The sequence below is a fragment of the Poecilia latipinna genome, unplaced genomic scaffold (genome assembly GCF_001443285.1).
Source record: "Poecilia latipinna isolate Pla-1442-1.1 unplaced genomic scaffold, P_latipinna-1.0 Scaffold597, whole genome shotgun sequence".
Taxonomy (NCBI): Eukaryota; Metazoa; Chordata; class Actinopteri; order Cyprinodontiformes; family Poeciliidae; genus Poecilia; species Poecilia latipinna.
In genome coordinates this window covers 199,630-222,500 of record NW_015113213.1, presented here as the reverse complement: position 1 = coordinate 222,500, position 22,871 = coordinate 199,630, and the positions used below count along the sequence as shown (strand labels likewise).

At 40.2% G+C, this 22,871-nt stretch overlaps 3 protein-coding genes across 6 annotated transcripts in view; 1 reads left to right on the top strand and 2 right to left on the bottom strand.

The window, feature by feature from the left end:
- Nucleotides 1-6,406: 6,406 nt before the first annotated feature.
- On the bottom strand, nt 6,407-11,137 carry mul2 (mitochondrial E3 ubiquitin protein ligase 2). Of its 2 annotated transcripts, XM_015042621.1 has the most exons (6): nt 11,049-11,137; nt 9,393-9,532; nt 8,883-8,970; nt 8,653-8,773; nt 7,510-7,741; nt 6,407-7,407 (listed from the first exon to the last, which is right to left on the bottom strand). In XM_015042621.1, the coding sequence occupies exons 2-6, from the start codon at nt 9,507-9,509 to the stop codon at nt 6,892-6,894; spliced, it is 1,074 nt and encodes a 357-aa protein (XP_014898107.1). In that variant the 5' UTR covers nt 9,510-9,532; nt 11,049-11,137; the 3' UTR covers nt 6,407-6,891. The 2 variants fall into 2 exon arrangements, with proteins under 2 accessions (XP_014898107.1, XP_014898108.1); XM_015042622.1 differs by lacking the exon at nt 11,049-11,137 and having other exon boundaries at nt 9,393-9,788.
- On the top strand, nt 10,256-15,157 carry alg3 (ALG3 alpha-1,3- mannosyltransferase). 2 transcript variants are annotated; one of them, XM_015042620.1, is made up of 9 exons: nt 10,256-10,742; nt 12,281-12,380; nt 12,472-12,619; nt 12,740-12,900; nt 13,025-13,145; nt 13,243-13,448; nt 13,880-13,956; nt 14,258-14,402; nt 14,505-15,156. In XM_015042620.1, the coding sequence occupies exons 2-9, from the start codon at nt 12,307-12,309 to the stop codon at nt 14,674-14,676; spliced, it is 1,104 nt and encodes a 367-aa protein (XP_014898106.1). In that variant the 5' UTR covers nt 10,256-10,742; nt 12,281-12,306; the 3' UTR covers nt 14,677-15,156. The 2 variants fall into 2 exon arrangements, with proteins under 2 accessions (XP_014898106.1, XP_014898105.1); XM_015042619.1 differs by lacking the exon at nt 10,256-10,742 and adding an exon at nt 11,109-11,360 and having other exon boundaries at nt 14,505-15,157.
- Nucleotides 15,158-15,417: 260 nt separating this feature from the next.
- Nucleotides 15,418-22,871, bottom strand: part of vwa5b2 (von Willebrand factor A domain containing 5B2) — a 21,134-nt gene continuing 13,680 nt past the window's right edge. For both annotated transcript variants that reach the window (XM_015042616.1, XM_015042617.1), the window contains 10 exons: nt 22,235-22,420; nt 21,727-21,943; nt 21,312-21,643; nt 20,979-21,216; nt 20,239-20,574; nt 20,011-20,148; nt 19,507-19,635; nt 18,939-19,044; nt 18,609-18,732; nt 15,418-17,698 (listed from right to left, as the gene is read on the bottom strand). In XM_015042616.1, coding sequence (XP_014898102.1) covers nt 16,937-17,698; nt 18,609-18,732; nt 18,939-19,044; nt 19,507-19,635; nt 20,011-20,148; nt 20,239-20,574; nt 20,979-21,216; nt 21,312-21,643; nt 21,727-21,943; nt 22,235-22,420 — 2,568 coding nt within the window. In that variant the 3' untranslated portion in view covers nt 15,418-16,936. The remainder of the gene's footprint in view (nt 17,699-18,608; nt 18,733-18,938; nt 19,045-19,506; nt 19,636-20,010; nt 20,149-20,238; nt 20,575-20,978; nt 21,217-21,311; nt 21,644-21,726; nt 21,944-22,234; nt 22,421-22,871) is intronic.

Sequence of the window (22,871 nt, the reverse complement as noted above, 5' to 3'; positions counted from 1 at the left end):
CAAAAAAAAACCTCCCTTTAAAAAAAATTTTTTGATTTTTCTTTTTTCCTGTTAAATTTGGCAAAAAAAAAAAAAAAAAAAACATCTCTGAAACAAAATCCTGCCTTCAAAAGTTGTTTTCCCCACAACAAAATATAAAATATTGTCAAATAGGTTAAATTTACAGTTACTAGCTATATAAAAGTTATGCCAGCTGATTCAGCTTATTGGAGATAGGCACCGACACTGAAAACGGATGGATATTCAATGTTTTATTACAATATGATGATATATTACAACTGTTCCTCTGCATATTAATGTACTTCTCCAGTGCTGAGTCACAAAAGCTGCTCTTGATTTAGAAGCTGCCCCCTGCCATCATTTTCCTCCTTTGTGACAGATTTCAGGTAATATTTGACCTGCTGCCTGAGATGCTATCAGATGTCGCTTCATATGCGTCTATCCTGACTTGCACTCACATCGGAGCACAGCCAATGCGTCTCGTCTTTTGTCCCATTCTCTGTGTTTCTCCTTCTCCGCTGTAATAGCAGGTAGCAGTTGCTAATGATCCGCCTCGCTCAGCGGGCCCCATCATCTCTGACAAGGTCAGCCACCCTGAAGAAGACAGTGTGTGTACGAATGTGCATCTATGTACGTGTGTGTGTGTGTGTGTGTGTGTGTATGCTCTCAAAGCACTGCTCCCAATTACAAATGAATCATTGTGCTGAGTCACTTACCCCCATGCCCCCTCCCTGTATCTCTCCAGGAGCAGACCAAGCACTAAAACACACACCATTGTACTTCAGTACAAAATGAGGACTTTGTATTAACATCCATTCATTTTAGGAACTGGATTTATGCCTAACCAAGACATTTTCCCTAACCCTAACCTCACTAACCTATACCTAACCCCACCCCTCTCTAAAACTCAATTCACATCGTTCCTCTAAATCTGAATAGTAGTGCAGTAGGACTGCAAAAAATATGAGGACCGTAGGATAGTATATACTAGTACATCCACACCTACATACATATATACACATCTTTCTATCTTCACAGGGACTTTGCATTTACCTTCGTTCAATTTTCATGTACTTCTACTGCCTAATCCAGACCCTTACCCTAAACTGGACAACTACCAGTACATTAATCTAAGATCAATTCACACCTTAATCCTCAACCGAATCTCTAACCCAAAAACAGGACCTTATCTTACAGAGCCCGAGTGTTGGGACCCATAAAGAAAATCCCTCCATTTGTCCGTCCATCCATTATCTTACATGCTTATCCCTTGTAGGGTCACCAGAAGTGCTGCTGCCTATCTCCAGCGGTCAATGGGCGAGAGGTGGGGTACACCCTGGACAGGTCGCCAGTCTATCGCAGCCATATAAGGAGAATCTGTAAGGAAAATGATCCGTACAATGTATCATACATACACACACACGCACGCACGCACGCATGCACTCACGCACGCACGCACGCACGCACGCACACACACACACACACACACACACACACTGTATCTTCTTCTCTCTCTGTGTAAACACATTGTGTTCCTCCTGGAGGAACACTATAGCTGAGGAAAAACACCAATAACAAGCACAGAGTTAAGAGCCAGAATCAATTTCTCACTGTGTGTGTGTGTGTGTGTGTGTGTGTGTGTGTGTGTGTGTGTGTGTATGAGGCACATATAGCAAGACCTCTTTGGAAAGTGGTGATTATACTTAGATTTAGAATCACTTTCAGGGAAATGACTGTAATCATTAATGGGGGAGGGATGTATGACTGTCTGTGTGTGTTTGTTTAAAGGAAGGAAGTTAAAAGCAGCTTTTATATTATAGGAAAATTGAAAATGCCTATGCATAAAGAGAAGACACACACAGCCTATGCAGTCACTGACCACGTTGACAGTGCGCTGCGCACTTTCCCTTCTTGTAGTGGAGATTATTGCTGTTGGCTTTTTGGCAAAAACATCCTCCGGGTGATTGTGGGAACGTTGGCGCAGCTCCTGCACTTGGATCAGCGAGTGCACAGCTGAATTAGAAATACTGACGGCAAGAGTGCACTACACTGAAGCCATGCCGCATGCGCCACCTCGTCCACGCCACGTCTACAAGGAAGCTGAATCTGTGCTCAAGGGTTTGCATTTGTGGGACTTAGCGCTGCATGCTGCTGCAGGAGCAATGTGAGAATTGGTGATTTGCTGTAAGGGGCCTTAGCTTTGAATACATTCTTAATGAGTGCTGCATCATGATAGCACTGGGTTATTTTTTTTTCTGTTACTTGTGAAAGCTGTTGCTTTTCTGCATACTCTTATCCATAGTTGATGTTAGTTTTTACATGCATTAGACATCTTAGTATATTCCGGATATAAGTTGTCTCAGTTTTTGCAGCCATATGCAAAATATATCCGACATCTTTCTGAGGAAGGTCTGCCTCACCCACTCCTCACTTTCAACTCCAAGATGTTTTAGCGGTGCCTTGCATGTTCAGCTCATGTCAATTTACTGCCAGGATCTAAATGAGATCAAGAACTGGCCTTTGACTAGGCTATTCCAGAACTTTCCAATTCTTCATTTTTGGTTTATCACTAATATTTCTTCTGCCCACAGAACATGATTTCAGATGTTCTGGTCTTTTTCTAAGTTCCCTTTGGTGAGCTTTAGTTCGGCAAGACTGTTTTTCTGCTCTGACTCTTGCAGAAAATCCTTTTTGTCTAATGTACTAGTTGTTTTATGTGCAATTATTCTTTTCAGGTGTGGTGCAGCAGAGGCACTTCTAAAAGTTGCAGGACAGAGGCCCTTGAGGACTGGAGTTTGACACCCCTGTCAATGAATGACAGGTTAAAAACATATGATTTCGTTTCTCAAAGGTTGGTTGTGCTTTGCATAAAACAAGAGTTTTTCCTGTTTCTGCTTGCTGATGGAAGCTGAAGTATGGAGGACGAGCGATAGAGGCATGCAGGGACGAGGTTGGCTGTTCATATGGTTGCACAGCCTTTTCGTCGTGGGTGAGGAGGAGCTGATCAGCAAGGGGGAACAAGCACCATCTATCTCTGGACAGCAGACCTGCACACTCTAATGCGCTCTGTCTCCCACAAAACAAAACAGCTCACTTACTCGAGCACAGCTTTGATTTCCAAATCTGAAGCAAATGAATGTGCATAAGAGCACAAACACTCGCAAGGGATGGAAAAAAAAAAAAAGAAAAGAGGTACATCTTACTTATGTAATTCAGTCCTATCACGTATGAGTCCCCAGAACAAATTTGGTGAGATTAACCTTAGTTTTTTTTTTAACCGGAGGTTAACTCAGGTTAAAAAAGGTTTTCACCTTCAATTCATGTCATTTAGCAAAAATTTGCAAAAATTATAATATATGATTTTAAAAAACGTGTCAGATTACATCCAAATTTGAAAGAGCATGAAGGAAATATTTCTTTCTTATTCAAAACACAGTTGGGGAAATGTTGTTATTGGGCCAGATTAGTTCTGTAAATAAGGAATGTCAGTAAATTACATCAAAATTAAGCAGTAGTGACCAACAACAACTTTTTCCAGATGCAATTTAACATGCATTATTTCCTTGATGTTAAAGAAGAGAGGAAAGAGCCTTGATTTTTTGGGATTCAGTCTTCTTAGGCTACTGAATGTGCCATTGTCACTCTTCTGCTTACTATAGACTGAACAGTCACTTCAGTGTTCTCTGTGCAAAAAAGCCCAGACATGAATAATACATAGAATGACTAGATCTTATTCCATCTACATTTATGCAAATTACTTGGGTTATTATATATATATATCTTAGCTGTGAGGCTCAATAAAAGTGTTTTCCAAGTCTAAAAAGCTTCAGACAAATATCCACAATAACGCAATATACAAGTTTATTTCGCATCATAAATTTGAACATAAAACATCTATGAAAAAATGCAAAATTTACAGCTGGACGACGCATTGAAAGAAGCTAACAGAATATAGTTAGCTACCTACCTACATAACTTAAATTTATTTTTATTTATTTATGTATTTTTTTACATTCCTTTGATTAATTGCAGAGCGTCTCGCTGTTATTTATTTATTGTTCTGGAAGGCCAGAGGAATTTAGGGACACAAGTCACACCACCAGAACGACATGAACAAAAGCTGCAACAACACCTCCAGGGAAACAATGTAATCTCATTATGTAAAAACTAAGAATGTAATTATTTTTGTCTACTTGAATTAAGAATACAGACACACACACACAAAAAAAGAATCCTTATTTTTCTAACTAAATTATATTTCTCTTGATCTTCGCTCCCTGTCTTGCTCTCCCCAGGGAAAGCGCTCGCCGTCTGTTGCTGAGAAGAGAAGAGCTGCAGTCACACTGCTGTCAGAAAGTAGGTCAACCTATCCCACATTTCACTGCATGCCCAAAGCAGATGGGGTGACAGCGGTAATTGGCATCAGGGGCCGAGGCGTGCTGTGATGGCTCTGTCTCCTGAGATAATGCATCTCTGCAGGGGTGGCTGTGAAAAACCTGGCGAGCGGCGTCAAAGCAAAAGGGAAACAGCTCCCCGTGCTGGCCCGAACGATGTGCAGCAAAGGCACACGAAGTCAGAAAGTGTCAGGATTTTCAAAGATTTATCAGAACTTCTCTCATCAGAGACGGACGCGCGCCATTTCTATTTAAAGAGCTATTGTGCTGCTACACACAGAATTAGCCTCCATCTGCTGTGGCTTTGGCTGATGCTTTCTGTTCGGATGTAAAATATTTCAAAACACGAACTTTTTCTTTTAATCCGACACAAAAATGCACAAAAAGGGACAATTTAAAAGAAACATACAGTGTAATATATGTTAAATAAACCTCTACATCCCATTTACTGCTATTAAGCAGGACCAATTAGGGAATAATCATGTTATCTATGTAATTTGACAGCTATCAGGGCAGATTAAGGGTCTTACTGTGTGTGATAATTGCATGTGATGTGGGAACATCCACTTGAGTCAGGGTCTTCCCTTTCTGCCAGTCATTACGCGACTGTTCCACCCACTTAAAGTGAACAAAGATGGACACCTAGTGGTAGAAAAAGTAAATCAGGAAAATAATCTGCTTGCATTAAAATGTAATTCATTTAATGCAGGTACAAAGCATCATCCCCCCCCCCAAAAGCACGAGTACTTATCTCTTTAAAAGCACTCTAAAGAATCAGTTTCAGCTGAAAACCTCATAAGAATGAAGAATAATCACTAAGAGAATATTATTTTCTTCTTTTTCATGCCTTGCGACTTCTGTAACTGCACACACAACAGAGTGGCCCTTTATCTTAACTCAGGAGGATTTGTGGGACCCTGAGTCTTCCACGTCTTTGTTTCTCACTCTGTCTTGGTACTTCACTCTTTGCCTGCTCAATTCTGTCTTTTCCTTTCAATTTACGTTTTTGTGTGTGCTTCTAAATACAAACTTGAACGCGTCTTCCCATCTGCTTTCGCAATGAACTTGCTGTTGAAATAATGTCGGCAAGCATTAAATAAATGCAGATAATATTTACACCATCTGTCTTTCCAAATCTACTGCTTTTGCTAATTTATGCAAAAACTTTTACTTAAAAGCATAATGGGCCAGACTCCAGGTATATCTATGTCTTATCATCTATCATCTACTTGAATAAATGTCTAGGTTATTTCATGTTGTCGGTTAATGCAAGCAGTGGTGTGACTTTTCATATGTACAATGTGGCTTTCTGCCCAGGGTGGAATACAGTTGGGGGACTACATAATGAAAAAATTAAAAATGTTATCCAACAGCTAAGAGTACGTAGTTTAAATGCCCTTCCAGTGAATTATGTCAAGCTGTTATTTTTATATGAAAATTAGTTCACTAAACTCCAGTGGTCTGCACAGTTGGTCTGGTAGATTAACTTTAGGATGTGGTGCAACAAGAGGTTTGCATCATTGGTTTTGAAGCCACAACTTCGCCAGCAGCTGTAAAGCGATGTTGTCAATGTGGATTAAAATCTCAAAGCAGCGTTCTAATATCTTCTTAAACCAATGCAAATTAGATTTAAGGCATTTCGAAGAGCCAAAACTAGGTCTGCTCTGGTGTGATAGCTGGAAATGAGTCTAATTGGTTGGTTGGTGTTTTTGCATTAGGCTACTCCTTTATGTCCAAGTGATATCACTGTTTTTAATGGGATGAAATATTTAAATACAGTACAGTGGGCCTCCCTCAAATAAGTGAAATATTGAAACCCTTCTCTGTTTTAAAAGTTCAAACATCAAGTATACCAATAAATTTCCAACCATAGTGTATACCACAGAACATCCATCGTCTTCCATTTCTCTTCTCTTAGGGATACGATCAGCATTAAAATAAATGCCACTCCAGGATTGGCTGCTTTGCAAACACCAACCAATAATTAGGTTCTAAGAATCATTTTCAAACCCTCAGATTGCTTAAATACTTTATTCGCTTTGATATAACAAGTTTAGTAAATTAGTCACATCTTTCCCAAGTGTTAATTATGACATCATGTTGCCCTCTTACAAATACTTGCCAGTGATGCTTTACTAAATTTGATGTAACAAGTATGTAAAACATTCCTTTAGCTGTGCATGACCTAAAACTACAACACTAAAGCCTTTTTCTCTTTAATAAGACTAAAAACAAACTTTTTTGAGCAAACATACACAATACAATTCTATCACTGATACAGCAGCAGCCTTGTTTTTTCTTTTTTCCTCATAAGGCACATTTACCAAAAATAAAACTCTGTATTACAAGAAAATGCATATATTACACACTTTTTTTTCCCCCCTTCTCACAGTTTAACATCATACCTCGTTTAGTGCAAAACCGTTCCCGAAGTCTTTTTATTTCAGATTTATTGTAGAGCCTCAGTGCACCGAAGGTAAATGGTCATACAGGCGCCTTATGGCAGATAGAACGGCAGAACCCGGGCAATGTTCTGCCGACAGATGGGGCACGTTCTTTGTGGGAGGGCCCGGAAGCAGGTGAAGCAGCAGCACACGTGTGCACAGTTCAACAGGATGCAGTCCCTTGGTTGACTGAGACAGATCACACAGACATTCCCCATTTGATTGTTATCTCCCTCTTCAAAACCTTCTACATTTGCTCTTTCGGCATGCAGTCTTGCGGCTTCGGCTTGCATACGGACAAACTCCCTGTTTATTGCCTCCTGCTCCCAGCGATCCTTAAGGATGCGGTAGAATCGCAGGCCGGCCCAGAAGAGCACTGCTGTCCCGGCCAAGGCCGAGACGACAGCTAGCACCTTCCAAAAACCAGCTATGTTGTGAATTTCATTTTGCAGGTTTTCAAAGTCTGTCAAGCTCAAAAAATATGGAGAATTATCAGAGGGGGGCCGAAGAGTCACAGTGCCGTCTGTGTCTAGGGTCAACTCGCCGATGCCGATAAGCGTTGTGCCCACCTTTAAGAGAGTTTGATTATCATCAGAAATATCTGCCTTTGTAAGAAGCATCAAAACTATGAAACATCTAAAGTAAGACTTTAGATTCATCTACAAACTGACCTTAAGCATTTCTTCAATCTCCAGGACTCCTTTAGACTTTTCTCCACTGAGGAAAAATCCTACAAGCTCTCCAAAACCTAGAGTGGGCTGGTGAAATTTCTCATTGATGACCTCTGTGTACCTTCCAGCTGCTTGTAGAGGAGACTGAACTTTGACCGCAGCCTCGTCTAATCCAAGCAAAACAAAGGGCACCATATTCACTCTTTGGTGTAAGATGCGTTCTGAGTCCCTCCTGTAGAAAGCAGAGCCAAAGAAAGGGAAAGTGGTTCTGCTTAGCAAAAATAAAATGTAAAGTTTTAAACTATGTGCGATGATATCATGCACTTTAGGTATTATTGAGTTTACAAATGTAAGGTCATTCTTAAACAAAGTGGAAAAATTAGTATACAGTTGTCAATAAAAAAAAAAACATCTTGGTGTACATTGGTAAAATCAAATGCCATCAAAGGTCACCTAATTAGGAAATATACTTCAACTGTAATTTATATAGAGATAATTCAGTTTCATTCAGTTTTAATTTTGCTCAAAACGATCACAAAAACAGTCTTTGGCAGTATTGGTTAGTAAATAATATCTTTCTGTAGATGGCGCCATTTTGTAGCTGGAAAGCATGAATGTGTGTGGATAACCGGTTGTTAAGTTGTATTTAATATATTTCTAACAACATTTGAATAAAATCATAGGATCTTTTGAAAGTGAGCTAATTTGTTTGGGTGAAATATTCTGGTCCTATATAGGAGGGCTTAATAGTAGTATTATTTTTTTGTGTACTACTTGTTTATTTTTTGCAATTCATTTACAATCTTATTGCTTTATTCATCATGGAATGCTAAATTACTTTGTTAAAATGTAGGATAGGAATACTACTTGGAATGGGATTCAAGAAAAAGTTAAAGCTCTGCTCAGTAAGTGCAATACTTTTTACAAGCTCATTACAGAATAATTCTAGATTATTGTGATATTTTTTTTCCCCATTATCAAGCTGCCCTATTATATAATGCACAGAGAAAGTATCCAGAATCCAATAGGAGGAACATCTGTAAGGCATTTAAATGGCAAACATGCTATCTCAAAACATATGAAACAATAGTTTGAAACCTGATATAATACCAAACATTTCATATGTGTTTATATCACTCTCACCATGTGCGGGAAATGCTGCTCCATATCAGCCTGTGTTCTACAATTGTAAATCTTTGCAACACACCAGAAATGTCTTTGCTGAAACAGCTTGTTAGAGGCTCATCCACTGGCTTTACTGTACCTACATGTGGACACATGCATCCAGGAGAAGGAAATATGAACCTTGAATGTCTTTCACTGTTCAAGGCATTCAGTTCACGTCTGTATCAAAACAGTGACGTTCTGATTACCTTCCACCACGGCATACTGTAGGCAGGCTCCAGGAGTGACTTTCAAAAGTTCTTCGAGGTTTCCATCTATACTAATGTGTGGAGCATTCTGGAAAGAAGATAAATCGGTAAAAATATGCTCTACATGGTACATTCACAGGTCTGCATGTAGTACAGTTACACTACTAACTGGTGTAACTTTCCAACAAAGGTTGTAGTTTCAGTGAATTTCCACAAAAGTATAGAAAAGTATCTTTTTTTTAACCTTTATCTTTTTTTTCCTCAATAGTTATTGTAGTATTACCGACTGTTATGGTTAACATACTTCATCATGAAGATTATATTTTATTTCAAATGTGTCAGTCTTGCGTGTAATGAGCAGCTGACAATATACACTGCAGCTTCAGAAAACCTGGATCACTTGCAAGCAACAACTCAAAGGTTCAAACACTTTAAGTACAAAAGCAATCAGATGTTAGATGAACACATTTCCAGGGTAAGTATATTTATATATATATAAAAAATACTTACTTCAAGTTTCTTAACTATTAATCTACTTCTTTTGTATAGATAGTAAAAGACGCCAGAGAGGCTCAAGCTGGCACCAAGGCACATTGCCTCTGTAAAGGTCGGAGAAAACCCATTCATTCTCTGGGCGTCCTATCACAGCCCTGAAACCAGAAAAGAAACCACAAACAATATGTGAGAACGAGTAGCAAGACTTACAGTGACATTGTTGATATGTTTCACAAATAGTACAGCCATTTTTAGAAAAGGACACCCATATTTTTGCATCTGTGTTTTTTGGACTTGTATTTGTTTTCCCATTTACCTTTTCCATTCATTATAACAGAATGGAATCTGCGGGTCTGTTGTGGTTCACTTGGTGTTAGATTTATATTATTTTAGAGCCTAGAAATGGGCTGGTTCCTTTAATCAAACTACCGTTTTAACGCTGCAACAATTTGACAACATATTGTTTCTATGGTGTTACCCCTCACCACGGGTTGTTGCGCCCTATTGGTCCACTGGTTGAAAGAAAGTTCAAATAATTTTCTCTTGCTTACACGTATGGGTGCACAAATTGTTGTTCAAAGATTGGAGATCTGCCAATACTTGCAGAAGAAACCAATCTTATCCAAAAATTATCCACCGTTGACTTTTGCTCTGCCATGAGAGAGAGCTGACTGACGTACTCAAACGCATGATTGACAATAGTCAACCAATTCTTGTGAACTTAGTGGCTTTGTGCCAATATTTGGTAACTTTCAGACAAAAAAACCAACAAAAAACAAAAATTGGTGTTAGCCATAATTGGAATTGCCAGGGATTTAAAAGATGATCCCCCGCCCCCGGCACCCAATTACAAAAAAGATCATTTTAGCTGTTTTGAATTTAAGTCCCTTGCAAAAAGAAACTTTCAGTCGCATTCTTAACATTTGTTTTTCAATGCTTGTTTAAATACATTGACACCATGAAACTGTGGTGTTTTATTCAAGGTTGTGATGTGAGGATCTGTTGCCACCCCAATTCTAAAACAAAAAAGATAAAAGTGTAGTTTTCTTTTGCCATAACTGCATGAATATAACGGTGTTAATCAGGGGTTTTCAATCCATGTTACATCAGTGCAGTTAATGGAAAAAAGCAGCAAGTGGACATTGCAGTCATTGCAAGAATAAAAAAAAAGTACTCATGCAGCACATAGCAACGTAATTTGTTTACATTAGAGGAAAAAAGATACCACAGACGTTTTCTAAATTGCCTTAGGAACTTCCTCACAGTGAGGGAGCAGGAAGTGCTTCAAAATAGAAGCTGTGCTGGGATTTTACAGAACAAACTGCCAGTGAACTCCACACCTGTTATTGGTACTTCAGACTTGAAGTTAGTTCTGAGATTCAGTAAAACTGTCTGCCTAAAACCTCGAGAACCGGTTTGCAATATATTTTGTAATTGTTTTGTCTCGAGAGCCTGTCTGTTCCCCATGCTTTAGCATCCAAAGTATATTGACTTTAAATCCCACTACATTGCTTTGCTAGTTAGCTAGCATGCTAACACTGTCAGGAACTAATATTGACCTCTGCAATTAATTACTCTAATGTAACGTAAAGCACCGATAGGACTCATAACATTTAGGTAATCCAAGCACATGTTTATAAATAACCTAGCACACAAGTTACTCTTTGTTACCTTAAGGACAAAATGAAATGAATTAAAGTTGTCAAGCTAACACTTCTGGGTCACGTCACGTAGACAACAGCGTCGTCACGTGACAGATGTTGGCGCACGGCCTCTCCTCCACGTCGCCTCTAAGTGCCGAGATGGCTGGAGGTGTGCGGAGAAAAAGCCGGGGCTCTCCGTCCCCTCTGTGGGGAAAACTCCACACTCTTTGGCAGGACAAGCACTTGGTCCTGTTCAAGACGGAGCATACGTTACTGGTTGTTTCAGTGCTGTGGATCCTGGAAATTGGAATAAACTTGTGGGTCATACAGAAAGTGGCATGTAAGTTGCCGTGCTGCTAGTTAGCATGCTCCTGTGTGATGTCGTGTTCCTGAAGGCGTCCGGATGCTAAATGGCTAGCATTAGCAAAGCATTAACTGAACTCTTAACACCTGCCACTGGATTACACACTCAATCTGTCTTAGTGTCAAACGGAAATGTTTGTTTTAAGTAATCATGATAATTTTAGTATTTTATTAGTTTTGCTGTATAGGTCGTGTGTAAGTTGTTTGAATTTTGCATTCATAGCATGGATTCTTATGCGTATTTGTGGTGACAATCTGATCATCTAAGTAAAATAGTCGGAAAAATAAAATGTTTGCACGAAATACAATGGAAACATTCGCAGTGTGTGATATTCTGTGCTTTTGGTTGTGCAAAAGTTGTAAAATCAGGCTTTGAATTTGCAAGGTTTTTTTGAAAACAATTTAGTTTTTTTGGGAGTTTTATTTTAAATAAACCTTGATTTATTTAAAAACAATTTTAAAATGTCAAAATTAATTACGTTTTCATCCCCAAATGACAAAGTATTGCTTAATTTCAGCATAAAAGTTAACTGTGATAAGAGCAGATATTATTATATCTGTATAATAACTTGCATAGCGCTTTTTCTGATCATTTTGAAAAATGCCATGCAGGATGCTATGTCTCACATTAAAGTAGTCCTTTACGATAAAGATATGTGACAGGTGCATTGCAACAACTGTTGGACTTGTTGTGCAGCCCATTCCAGCCATAAAAGCATAAAATGGCTGATGTCAAAGAAAAAAAAAAAAAAAGAAAGCTCTATTGCTACTGAATAATTAACTTATAGGTCAACATCACTGTTATCTGTAGATTGCCATTCCTAAAGTGAAAAATAAAATTGAATTTAGTATTTCTAATAGTTTTATGTTAGTAATAAATGAATATGACACGTGCAGACACAGAGATCGACTGGAAGGCGTACATGGATGAGGTGGAGGGAGTTATCAACGGTACCTACGACTACACCGAGCTTAAAGGAGACACCGGCCCTTTGGTGTGAGTTTTACAAAGACGTTTTTGCAACGTAGCCTTCTCTGATCCTTTCAGTTCAGAATGTGTTGATAAATCGATCCTCCTGTTACTCCAGGTACCCTGCAGGGTTTGTCTACATCTTCACGGCTCTGTACTACATCACCAGCCGCGGCGTGAACATCCGCCTGGGCCAGTACATTTTTGCAGTGTTCTATCTTGTCACGCTGCTGCTTGTCTTCAGAATATACAACCGCACCAAGAAGGTCTGTCGGTTTTCTAGCAAAACCTCTGGTTTCATCTTGAAACTCCAGTCTGTCAAGTGGAGTTTAATAGCAGAGCAAGTACGCATTTTTTTTTCATCTTCTGACTTTTTTTTTTTTTAGGTTCCTCCGTATGTGTTCTTCTTTGTGTGCTGCGCCTCGTATCGGATCCATTCCATCTTTGTGCTGCGTCTCTTTAATGATCCAGTGGCCATGATGCTGCTGTTTGCAGCCACTAATCTCTTTCTGGATGGATACTGGACTCTGGGCTGTGGTGTGTACAGGCAAGTGTGTGAACTATTACTTATTTTAAGACTTCACTGTTAAAAAAACGTATTCAAATTGATCACATTCCTTCATGACTTGAGGTGATGAAATTACAGCTCAATCTTTCCCTCTTTCTGACAGTTTAGCAGTGTCTGTGAAAATGAATGTGCTTCTTTTTGCCCCTGGATTACTTTTTTGCCTTTTGTGGGAATTTGGCCTCGTCAGAACGATCCCTAAACTTTCACTATGTGCAGCCATACAGGTAAGCACTCCTTTTAATCCAAAACATGAAACTCAGACTTTCTAGTGTCTATATATTTCGGGAACAATCATCCTAAATTTTCCTTTGCTTGCTGTAGCTTCTCCTGGGTTTGCCTTTCCTATTGAACAATCCCGTTGGCTATTTGAGCCGCGCCTTCGATCTGGGCCGTCAGTTCATGTTCAAGTGGACGGTGAACTGGCGCTTCCTGCCAGAGTGGCTCTTCTTGAACCGCTACTTCCACTTGGTCCTGCTGGCAGCTCACCTCCTCACTCTGCTGCTCTTCGCTCTCCGCCGCTGGAAGAGGTGAGACTGACCTGGGATGTGCTGTGATTCCAGGAGAGACGATTTGATTGAACAGATTTTGTTTTAGGGTTTTGTTTGCCTGTGAACCAATAAACTCTCATATGAGTTTGTGTGAATCCCACAGAGAAACAGCAGAAGATCTGCAAGAAACTGAGATTCAGCATGCATTCATAAGGAGCTTCATGTTTTGGGTCATAATATTAGCATAAAGGTCCTCTTAATGTTATTCAAATTTCTAACATGTTCATCAGTCTGTGATGGATCTTTGAGGCATAATGCAGTATCACTGAATTTTGATGCTACTTAAATATTTATATGATCTGAATGGTAGTCCAATGTTTAGTTCACTTTCAAGTACTTTTTTTCTTTAGAAAGCAAACTGTTATATAAATATTTTTTATAATATTTTCTTGTAATTTCTGTTTTTTCAGACCAGGAGAAAACATAGTTGAGCTTCTTAAAGAACCAAGCAAGAGGAAAATCCCTGCTCAGGGCATTACTGTGGATCATATCCTTACAGTTAAATCTTTTTAAAAATTTTAATTTTGATGAGAAATACCCATGCTTGTGTTTCTTCTGAACCTAAGAATTGTTTTTAAATGTTTTTCTTTAGCCTCTATAGCTTAGCAAATCATGCAAAGTCCAGCATTACTTTTACTAATCCTGTATTTTCACAGCTCTTAACTAAAGCCATTACTAAAAATTTAGAATCAGTTCAAACTACTGTGCTTGAAATTACTTTTTAACTTTAAAAGGCCTGAAATGAATAACCATTTCTTTTGTAGTTTAAGTCTTTAACAGCGAGCCACAGATAGTTCTGATTCTCTTCACATCTAACTTCATCGGCATGTGCTTCAGCCGTTCGTTGCACTACCAGTTCTACGTGTGGTACTTCCACACGCTGCCTTACCTGCTGTGGAGTGGCGGTGTCAAGAAGTTGGCCCACCTGCTCAGGTAAGGTCCAGTCTTGAAATTAGAGCTTTCACTTTGACACTGACGTCCAAATTTGTGGTGGAGTTGCACGAGGACAATGATGTGTTTCGTTCTGGTGTGCAGAGTCCTGATTCTGGGGCTGATTGAGCTCTCGTGGAACACCTACCCCTCGACTAACAGCAGCTCTGCATCCCTCCACGTCTGTCATCTCATCATCCTCCTCTGTCTGTGGCTGGCTCCCCCCCTGACGGAAAAGAAAGAACACACGACCGACAAGGAGAACAAGCGTCACTGAGCCTGACGGGACAGGACGTTTGAGTAACCCCCCCATCATTCTCCTCTCTATCGTCGGCACAAGGCCTGCAGAGGGAAGTCACTGTGAAAGACTGTTGCTGGGTGGCTACAAGGAGCCATTTGATGCTTCTCGTCTTTGTTTCCCGCCTTCTCATTCAAGCTCAGCTGCTGATGTACCCGGCCGGTGCACTCTTGCAGTCAGAGAGATGACAAACGGAAAGGATGAATTCTCAGGAGTCTTTTTGTTGTTACATAATTGGAAGTTTTCAAGTGCTGTGGGAAAATCATGGATGCTTAGCGATAATTTGTTCATATACAGAATGTGATGGATTAAAGATCTAAAGAGCTAACCGTAGATCCAGAAGTGTTAAATTGACTACATATCAACATGAATCCGATATTCGTTGAAGGCCTGCATAGTTTTTTTTTTTTTTTTTTTTTTTTTTTTGAAATACTCCAAAAAAACCTTAAGCAGCAATGATTACCAGTGCATATTCATAATGATCACATTACATTTTAATTACTCAAGATACAAAAGGGATTAATGTTTTGTCTCTGGTCAATTTTATTTCAGAAAAGGAAATTGCTGATCATTTAGCTTCTTGGCGTTTAGAACTTTGTTGATTTTCTACCCATCTTTTTGATGAAGCAAGAACACATGACTGATGAGGACTACAGTCTTGCTCACTTGGCTTCGTAGTAACTGCAAGAATTAATATGAGCAATACTTGGACAAATAAAACACAGATTGAAACTTTTATTCCTTTTGTACACAGTACAACAAATGCTTAGCTTCCATTACGTTTTACTATTATGTCGATTGTGTGAGCTAAACTTTCACCAGTTTATCTAATAACCAACGTGACAATCATTGACTGATTCTTTGTTTGGCATAAAATACATAGCAGACTTTAAACTACAGTCTAACCTACGAAAAGCTTATTCAGATGGTCAAGGCATTCCTGTGTTTGCATAAAGCAAATTCATAATAAAAGGTCACTATTGTAAATTGGGGTGGATTTGGCACCGATTTACAGTATCAACCTAATAAAGTACAGCTTTTGTTATCCAGTCGTGAAAAAAGTAAGACGCCCTACAACAGCCTATGTCTCTTTCTATTGAGCTTGGGCGTTTGGATATTTCATATCAGATCATTCTAGTAATATACATAAGATAAAACTAAAGAGAGAGAGAATACATAAATTTTATACAAAATGAAATAAAAATGATAATTCTGATTAGGAATGAGTTAGGACTGCCTCACATTTATTACTTTTTATCAAGTGCAAATGACTGGAACGTTGTGAGGCAACATTTTCAAGGCGATTTGCCCAGTTTAAACCTCAGTCATTTATGTTTGGTGTGATCCTGTCTGTTGAAGTGAGAGTGAAGATGAAGGTGAGACAAGTTTTACTCACTGAAGTTAAAAGAGAAAAGTGTTCTTTGCTCTCTTAAGAAAAACAGAAAGCCAGACTTAATTTGGTAATGGAGAATGCAGATAAACACCAGGGCTTCTGGAATAATGTTCTTTGGACAGATGAGTCTACATGAAATGTATTTGGGCATCAGAAGAGAGGATATGTTTGGCATAAATCAAACAGCCTTCCAGGAAAAGAACCTCATATCAACTGTGAAGCACAGAGGTGCAAGTGTCATTATTTGAGAATGCTTTGCTATTGCAGGACATGGCAGCTCACCCTTACAGAATCCACCATTATTCTGCCACGTATCAGAGGACGCAAGACTTAGAATAATAATTAAAAAAAAAACTAAAGACGAAGCAGAACGGGTCCTTCCAGAATGACAGTGCCGCCCAAATTAACAGTGAATTCACCAAGAACCACTAAGAAATGGAAAGTCAAAGCCCAGATCGGATTTTCGTGAGACATTTTGGAGTGACTTGAAACCCCTCAAACATCTCTCAGCTGAATGTGAGGAGTGGGATAAACTTTCCTTAGCGCAATGTCAGAGACTGGCAGGTGGATACAAGCAGTGACTGAAGTCATTTCAAAGGGGCAAAGAGTAGCTATTAGTGGGTGGGGTCTTCTAGCGTTTTGCTCATTTATTTCCTTTCCTTAATGAGGAAAACAATTTTCATTTTTGTTTACTTATAAACACTTTGTTTCGTCAAAATTTCTTGCTAAGTACAGCTCAACATGTGAACATTTCTTAAAACCAAAATAAATTAAAAAAATAGTTGGGGTGTCCTAATTTTTTCCGCATGACTGTAGATTTGTTTTTGTACCTCTGAACTGACTGTCTCACACATTATTGGGGTTATAACACAGTATGTTGAGCTTGATGTTTTCATCCCAGTGGCGCAGCAGCAGAAACAGCTGTCTGGCTGCTCCTCTTAGACCTGCAAGGTCCACTCCCTCCGGCAGTTTCTGACAGCGCAGCCAGAAGTCTGCTTTCGCTGCCACCAGCTCCCACTCCATGAAGTAGCCAGCACACCGGTGCTCCAGCCACGCCAGAGCGACGGCGGTGGCCCAGGTGGAGCCTTCTAGATCTTCCTGAGCTAACTGGCTGCTACCCTGGAGGTCTGCTAGCTCTGCTGAAGTCCCCTCGTATATATCAGTCTCTGAACCACGGCCGCTGTCGGCTTGTCCAAGGCTTTGACTGTGAGAGGGGCCGATAGACAGCTCCAAGGATCCCTCCTCAGAGCTCGGGAGATCAGGGGGAGAGGTGACAGGGTCTCGGTCCGACAAATGTCTTCGCAGAAGCCTCGACTCCAAAATCAAAGGGTTGTCTACTGGAGTGTGGTGGAAGGGAGGAGCAGTCGGTTTGGCCAGAGAGCATGAGGAAGGAGAAAAGGTGACGTGGTGAATCGTGGGGGCACCTGGAGGCTTGGCAGAGGTGGACAAAGAGGGAGCGCTGGGTGAAGTGCAGCGAAAGGCTGGGCTGAGGCTACGTCGGTGAAGGCTGTAAGGCGATGCTCTCTTAAGGCGGTCCAGCGGGATTTGGACACACTCTGAGTACATCGCCGTCAGGAGAAAAGCCCCTGATGCAAGTTGTAAATGCACCTAAGAAAAGGACCATAAATTAGTGTTAAGACCAATGAAAAAGATACACTGAACATACTGTTAAGAACATACACTCAATACTGAGATGAGAAGAAGGCCCAGCAGAGACTGTACTTTCAAAGGCAACTCAAGGAGCACAACCTGCCAGAGGAGCTGCTGGTCATTGTTCACACTGGCCTTATTCAGTCCGCTGTGTGCACATCCATCACTATGAGGCTCACCCACAAAACAAGACAGGTTCAAACTGCAACAAACGATTAGGTCTGCAGAGAGGATAATCTGAACTGATCTTCCCTCCATCTAGGGCTTGTAGAAAAAAAAAAAGGTAGCTAACACCTCTGCAGTCCCCACACACCCTAGACACAAACTAGTTAGACTTTAAGTTTCAGTCAAATTCCTTATTTGTGTGGACAAACTTGACAAAGCAGGTGTTCTTGATTTGCACCCTTACTGCCTGTGTCTTCCATCTTCCTTTTGACAATCGTCCACCAATTCTTTACAGGGTTCATGTCAGGCACGTTTGCTGACCAGACTAGTTCAGGTCAATAGCTACAATCAATAGCTTCTCAATGGAACCAAACTGTCAAACTGGTAGAGAAGATGATTGCACTGACTGGACTTGACGAAGCAAAGGAGATAAACACCAGTAGACGACATGGTTCTGAAAATCCTCACTTAATGTAAGTAACCGGACCTCACGCTGCTCGACTTCCCAATGGAAACGCAATGTTTACTTTCATGGAAATAGAAATTTACACCACTGAGCACCAGTCTCTTGGCTCAGCGTGTATGTAGTATCTAATAGCATAGAACAATGTGAGTGTAATGCCATTAATACATTAACAATTACACCATGTTTAACAATAAAAAGAAAATATTATGGCTTGTGCTGGACGTGGATCCACCTCACCAGGGGCTGGTAGTCTGGAGTTTCACTCTCTGGCTGTTTGTCGGTCTCTGCTGACAGACAGTGAGATTTGAGGGGAACCTGCTTTCCGGATGAAATAGAGGACCTGAGTCGACCCAGCTGGAACCTGCAAAAACCAAAACGTTTTACTCTAAAAACAATGCAAGCACAGACGAGACTTGAACAGCAAATGATTAATGATACCATAATAATTGTGCCTAGAATGTTACTTGTCCTGGAGTCTATTTAGGGCCTACATTTATGAGTTCTTTATCACCCATCTCACACTGAATTTGACATATTGTTTCACAGAGATTAGAATATAAACTTTACCTGGTACTAAAGAAGCTCTCCATTGACTTGCTCTCTATAGATCGCTGTGAACGATTGCACGACATCCCTGTTGTTACAGTAGCCATGGAACAATATCCACCTGCGTCTGAGATAAGATTGTTGAAGGAAAACATTAAACAAGAATGTTTCAAACATGGTGTGAATATTAAATTTATTCTAAAATATCTACATATTTTAGAAGAATGGAATTTTACTTTAAAAATGAATCATACTGTATTTTCTGTTTTTCTTTGAGCATGCAGGACAATATTACATGAAAATGAGTTTGCCTCATTAGTGTTGAGGTAGAATAAAAAGGGACAGATACAGGGACAGTGCTGAATTGAAATAAAGACCTTTAAAAATTTACATATTTTGCGTTTTCCTAGACTGAAGGTTTTGTGAAGCAAGAGAAGTGTCCCCTGAGTGTCGCCATTGTTGTCAGTATCCACTAATATTCCAAGATGTAAGCTGACAGAAGTGTCAGCTCTATTTGAAAGAAACTCAAAGACTTATGTAAAGTTTGGTTCAAAGAAGTAGGTGCTGGTATCTTTTTGGTGTGGTCTACCTGTAAAGTTCCTGGTGTCTTCAGCCTCTTCACTTTCGCCACTGATCCGCCGTCTTCCCAGACCGGCAGAATAGACCCTCTGCCTGCGACCTCCAGGCTGAGAAGTTTGCCTGTTCCCCATATGAATCCCTACACGAACAAAAGCATAACCAGCAATCTGGCAACTGAAATATAACATGATCCTCGTCTTTTTACCCATATAATTCATGACCCTACAGCATGTCTAATTCAAATGCTAATTCAGAAACAAACAGGTTGTTTCTCCCTTCTGCTCTCCGATATGTTCAGTGGAATTTTATTTGATAGACCAATGCAAGGTGGGTCATAATTTTGAAGTGAAAGAACAGGGATAGAAAGCCAACACTGTGTAGAAGAATCCTCTACAATTTTATCTGCAGGCCTTTTTGGATTTGTTTCTTCAAGCATTGCACATTTGGTACAAACAACACTGTCAAAAAGTGAAACCATGAAGCTTTTCATAGCCAATGTAACTTCAGAACATACCTGTGTTTCGGACGTCTGTGCTCTCTGCCAAGCCTTTGCTTGTGCTGCCATTGGTAATGGTGAAGGCTGTGTACATGCATATGATGTTACAGTGCTTGCTTGTCTGAATAGCCTTCATACGATACCGTTTACCTGACCCTGAACGGAAATAAATGTAAGTGACAGCACATTTATTTCCGTTGTTACGGAAATAAATGTGACATTGATAGTGTGTGTAGCGATCATCACCATGTCCAGTTTCGCTCTCTTTTTCTGCCAGCTTTTCAAAGTCCCTTATTACTGAGCGAGCCGTCAGGTGGTGAATGATCTCCTCCCATGGCTTTCCTACATCGTCCCCACCAATTCCACATTCATTGACCCCAGTGGTGTCCTGGTCTTCCAGTGGCCAGAGATGTCCCATGTCCACAGTAACCTCCCAGGACACAGGTTTGCCACTCAGCAGACCATGAATGATGGAGTGACACTGACCTTGGGGAGGATCTTCAGGCTGAGCAGCAGTAAATAGATACTCTGGGTCAGTGAGGCTGTCCCAGTCCAGTGGCGAAGCAGGAAACAGGAGTCCATCTGGAGGATTCAAAAGAGAAAAGAGTCGCAGCATTGTGTTGTGTGGATATTTTGCTACAATATGGACAATTGTTCTTCACACAATAGATGGCATCATGAGGAAATGTGTGTAAATATGAAAGAAGCAGCTCAAGATATCAGTCAGGACCATGAACCTTGGGTACAAATGGGTCTTTCAAATGGACAATCAACCAAAATATACTGCCCAAGTTGTTAAAAGGTGACTTGAGGTCAATAAAGTCATTGTTTTGGAGTGATCACTGAAAAGATCTGACGTGATTTAATGTTGTATATTCAGACAAAAAAAACATGTCTTTTTAAAAGTTGCATATTGATATCTGGTTTAAACGCTATGTAATGAAACTGAATTAGGAAAAGTATCTTTTGCATTCTTTCTTACTCACTGGAGTCAGTCAGGCTTCTGTGGGAAACTGTCCCTCTTGATGGAGGCCTTGTTTCTCCGTCACTTTCATCCAACCGTCCTCCAAGAGTCTGGTCAAAGGAGACCCTCTCAAGAGCTCTCCGGAGGCGATGCATTTCCAGTTCACCCTGTGGTGATGAAAAACTCCTTGCCGCCATTGTAGAACGAGCTAATGCTTTCTGTCTCCTTCGAGACACCTCGCCTCCATCCAGATGCCCATTCTGATAGCACAAAAATAAAAATGAAGGAAGTCCAAATTAAGTGTAGACTCTCAATCTAATTTAATAATGGGTAAAACTTATCCTTTTATTCTCACCTTTTTAGCAACGTTGTCAGGAGTTTCCGCTGAAAGGTTTTGTTGCCATGCTGGGTCCGCCCAGCGAGATAAGGATGATGGCTCTGGAGGGGCCATCCTCTCAAGGCCTTGTGGTAAAGACCCTGTTTCCAATACTGGACCAGAGGAGTGGGTATCAGAAAGAAAGCCCCCACCTGCAGAGTCAGAGCTTGAGGCATGAATGTGTACGTGGGACTGTGTCTGAAGACTTCGCTCGCTGCTCAGGGAGCAGTGAGTGAGAACATACTGCTCCTGAATGTAGGAGCTCTGCTGGATCCTCTGCCTTATATCGCTGGACCAGTCCAGCTCCACACCTGGTTTGGACAAAAAGACAGCTGTGAAACACCATGGATACAATGTCTCCAGATCTAAATCAGCTTAGTGACCTGTGTGTCACCTGGGCTTATTCCAAGGTCAGTCTCTCTGGCACAAGAAAACTCCGATGAAATTTCTCTTGAAATTTCTCTCAGAGCCTCCTCCAGCTCGGTTCTGTTGGAGTGCGTCACCACAGGCATGAGCTCAGATGAAGGAGGCGGCGAAAGCTCATCATTCGAGTGGGTGAAAACAGAACCCACGGAGTCACGGTGCACACCTCTGGAGTCCCTATCTTGGCACTGGACAAGAAAAATGTATGCACATATTTTTACTTTTTGAGGTTTCTTCCCATTGTGCAGACTTACAATAAGAAAAGTTAATAGGTTTGCTTTGGATTATATGTGAAACCAACAGAGACTTTTGTCTACTTGTGAAGTGGATTATTCATATATTATACAAATATATTGTATGTGAATTAACAAATAGGGTGCTGTAAGTATTCTCTTCTGTTTTTCTGTGAAAAGGCAAGCTAACATTCAGTCTGTGAATGTACAAAAGGTCAAGCTCCAAATCAAATCGTGACACCATACCTCTGTCTTCTTTGCTTTGAAATTTGTCATGTCGTAAAGAGTGCAGTATCCAACTAGGCGATCTCCGGGGTACAAAGGAGGAATTTCATTGGGTGAAAGGAGGGCCTCCATGTTCTCTGGCAGGTACCAGTCAATCCGAACATCCGTCAGAACAGGTTCGAAGGCCTTCTTTAGAGACTTGATTAACTACAACAGAGTTGAGAACCAAATCACAACAAGTTCAGGATTCAGTTTTGGCCACTGCACCAAGATGAATACCATCTCTCCTAACGGCCGTAGTGAAAACGTGAGGTTTTCAGTCTGTCGTATTCTGACAGCACCACAATCTCAACTGGTCAGACACCAATTCTGTAGAATTATCTCCATTGAACTTTTTCATTACTTACTTCTGTTTTGAATTAAATTATTTATCACTGCGTTTAATCTCATTGCCCTGTTTTTACTTTTATTTTCTTCTCAAATGTTTATTTGTATTTAATTATTTATTTATTTATTTATTTATTTATTATTGTAGTTGATAGTATTCTAGTTTTAAGACATTTTTGTACGAGTTGACTCTGAAGAAACTGCCCAAAACCTTTGTCATCTAAAATATTTAACCAGTGGTGGAGAAAGTACTCAAAAAATGTACTTAAGT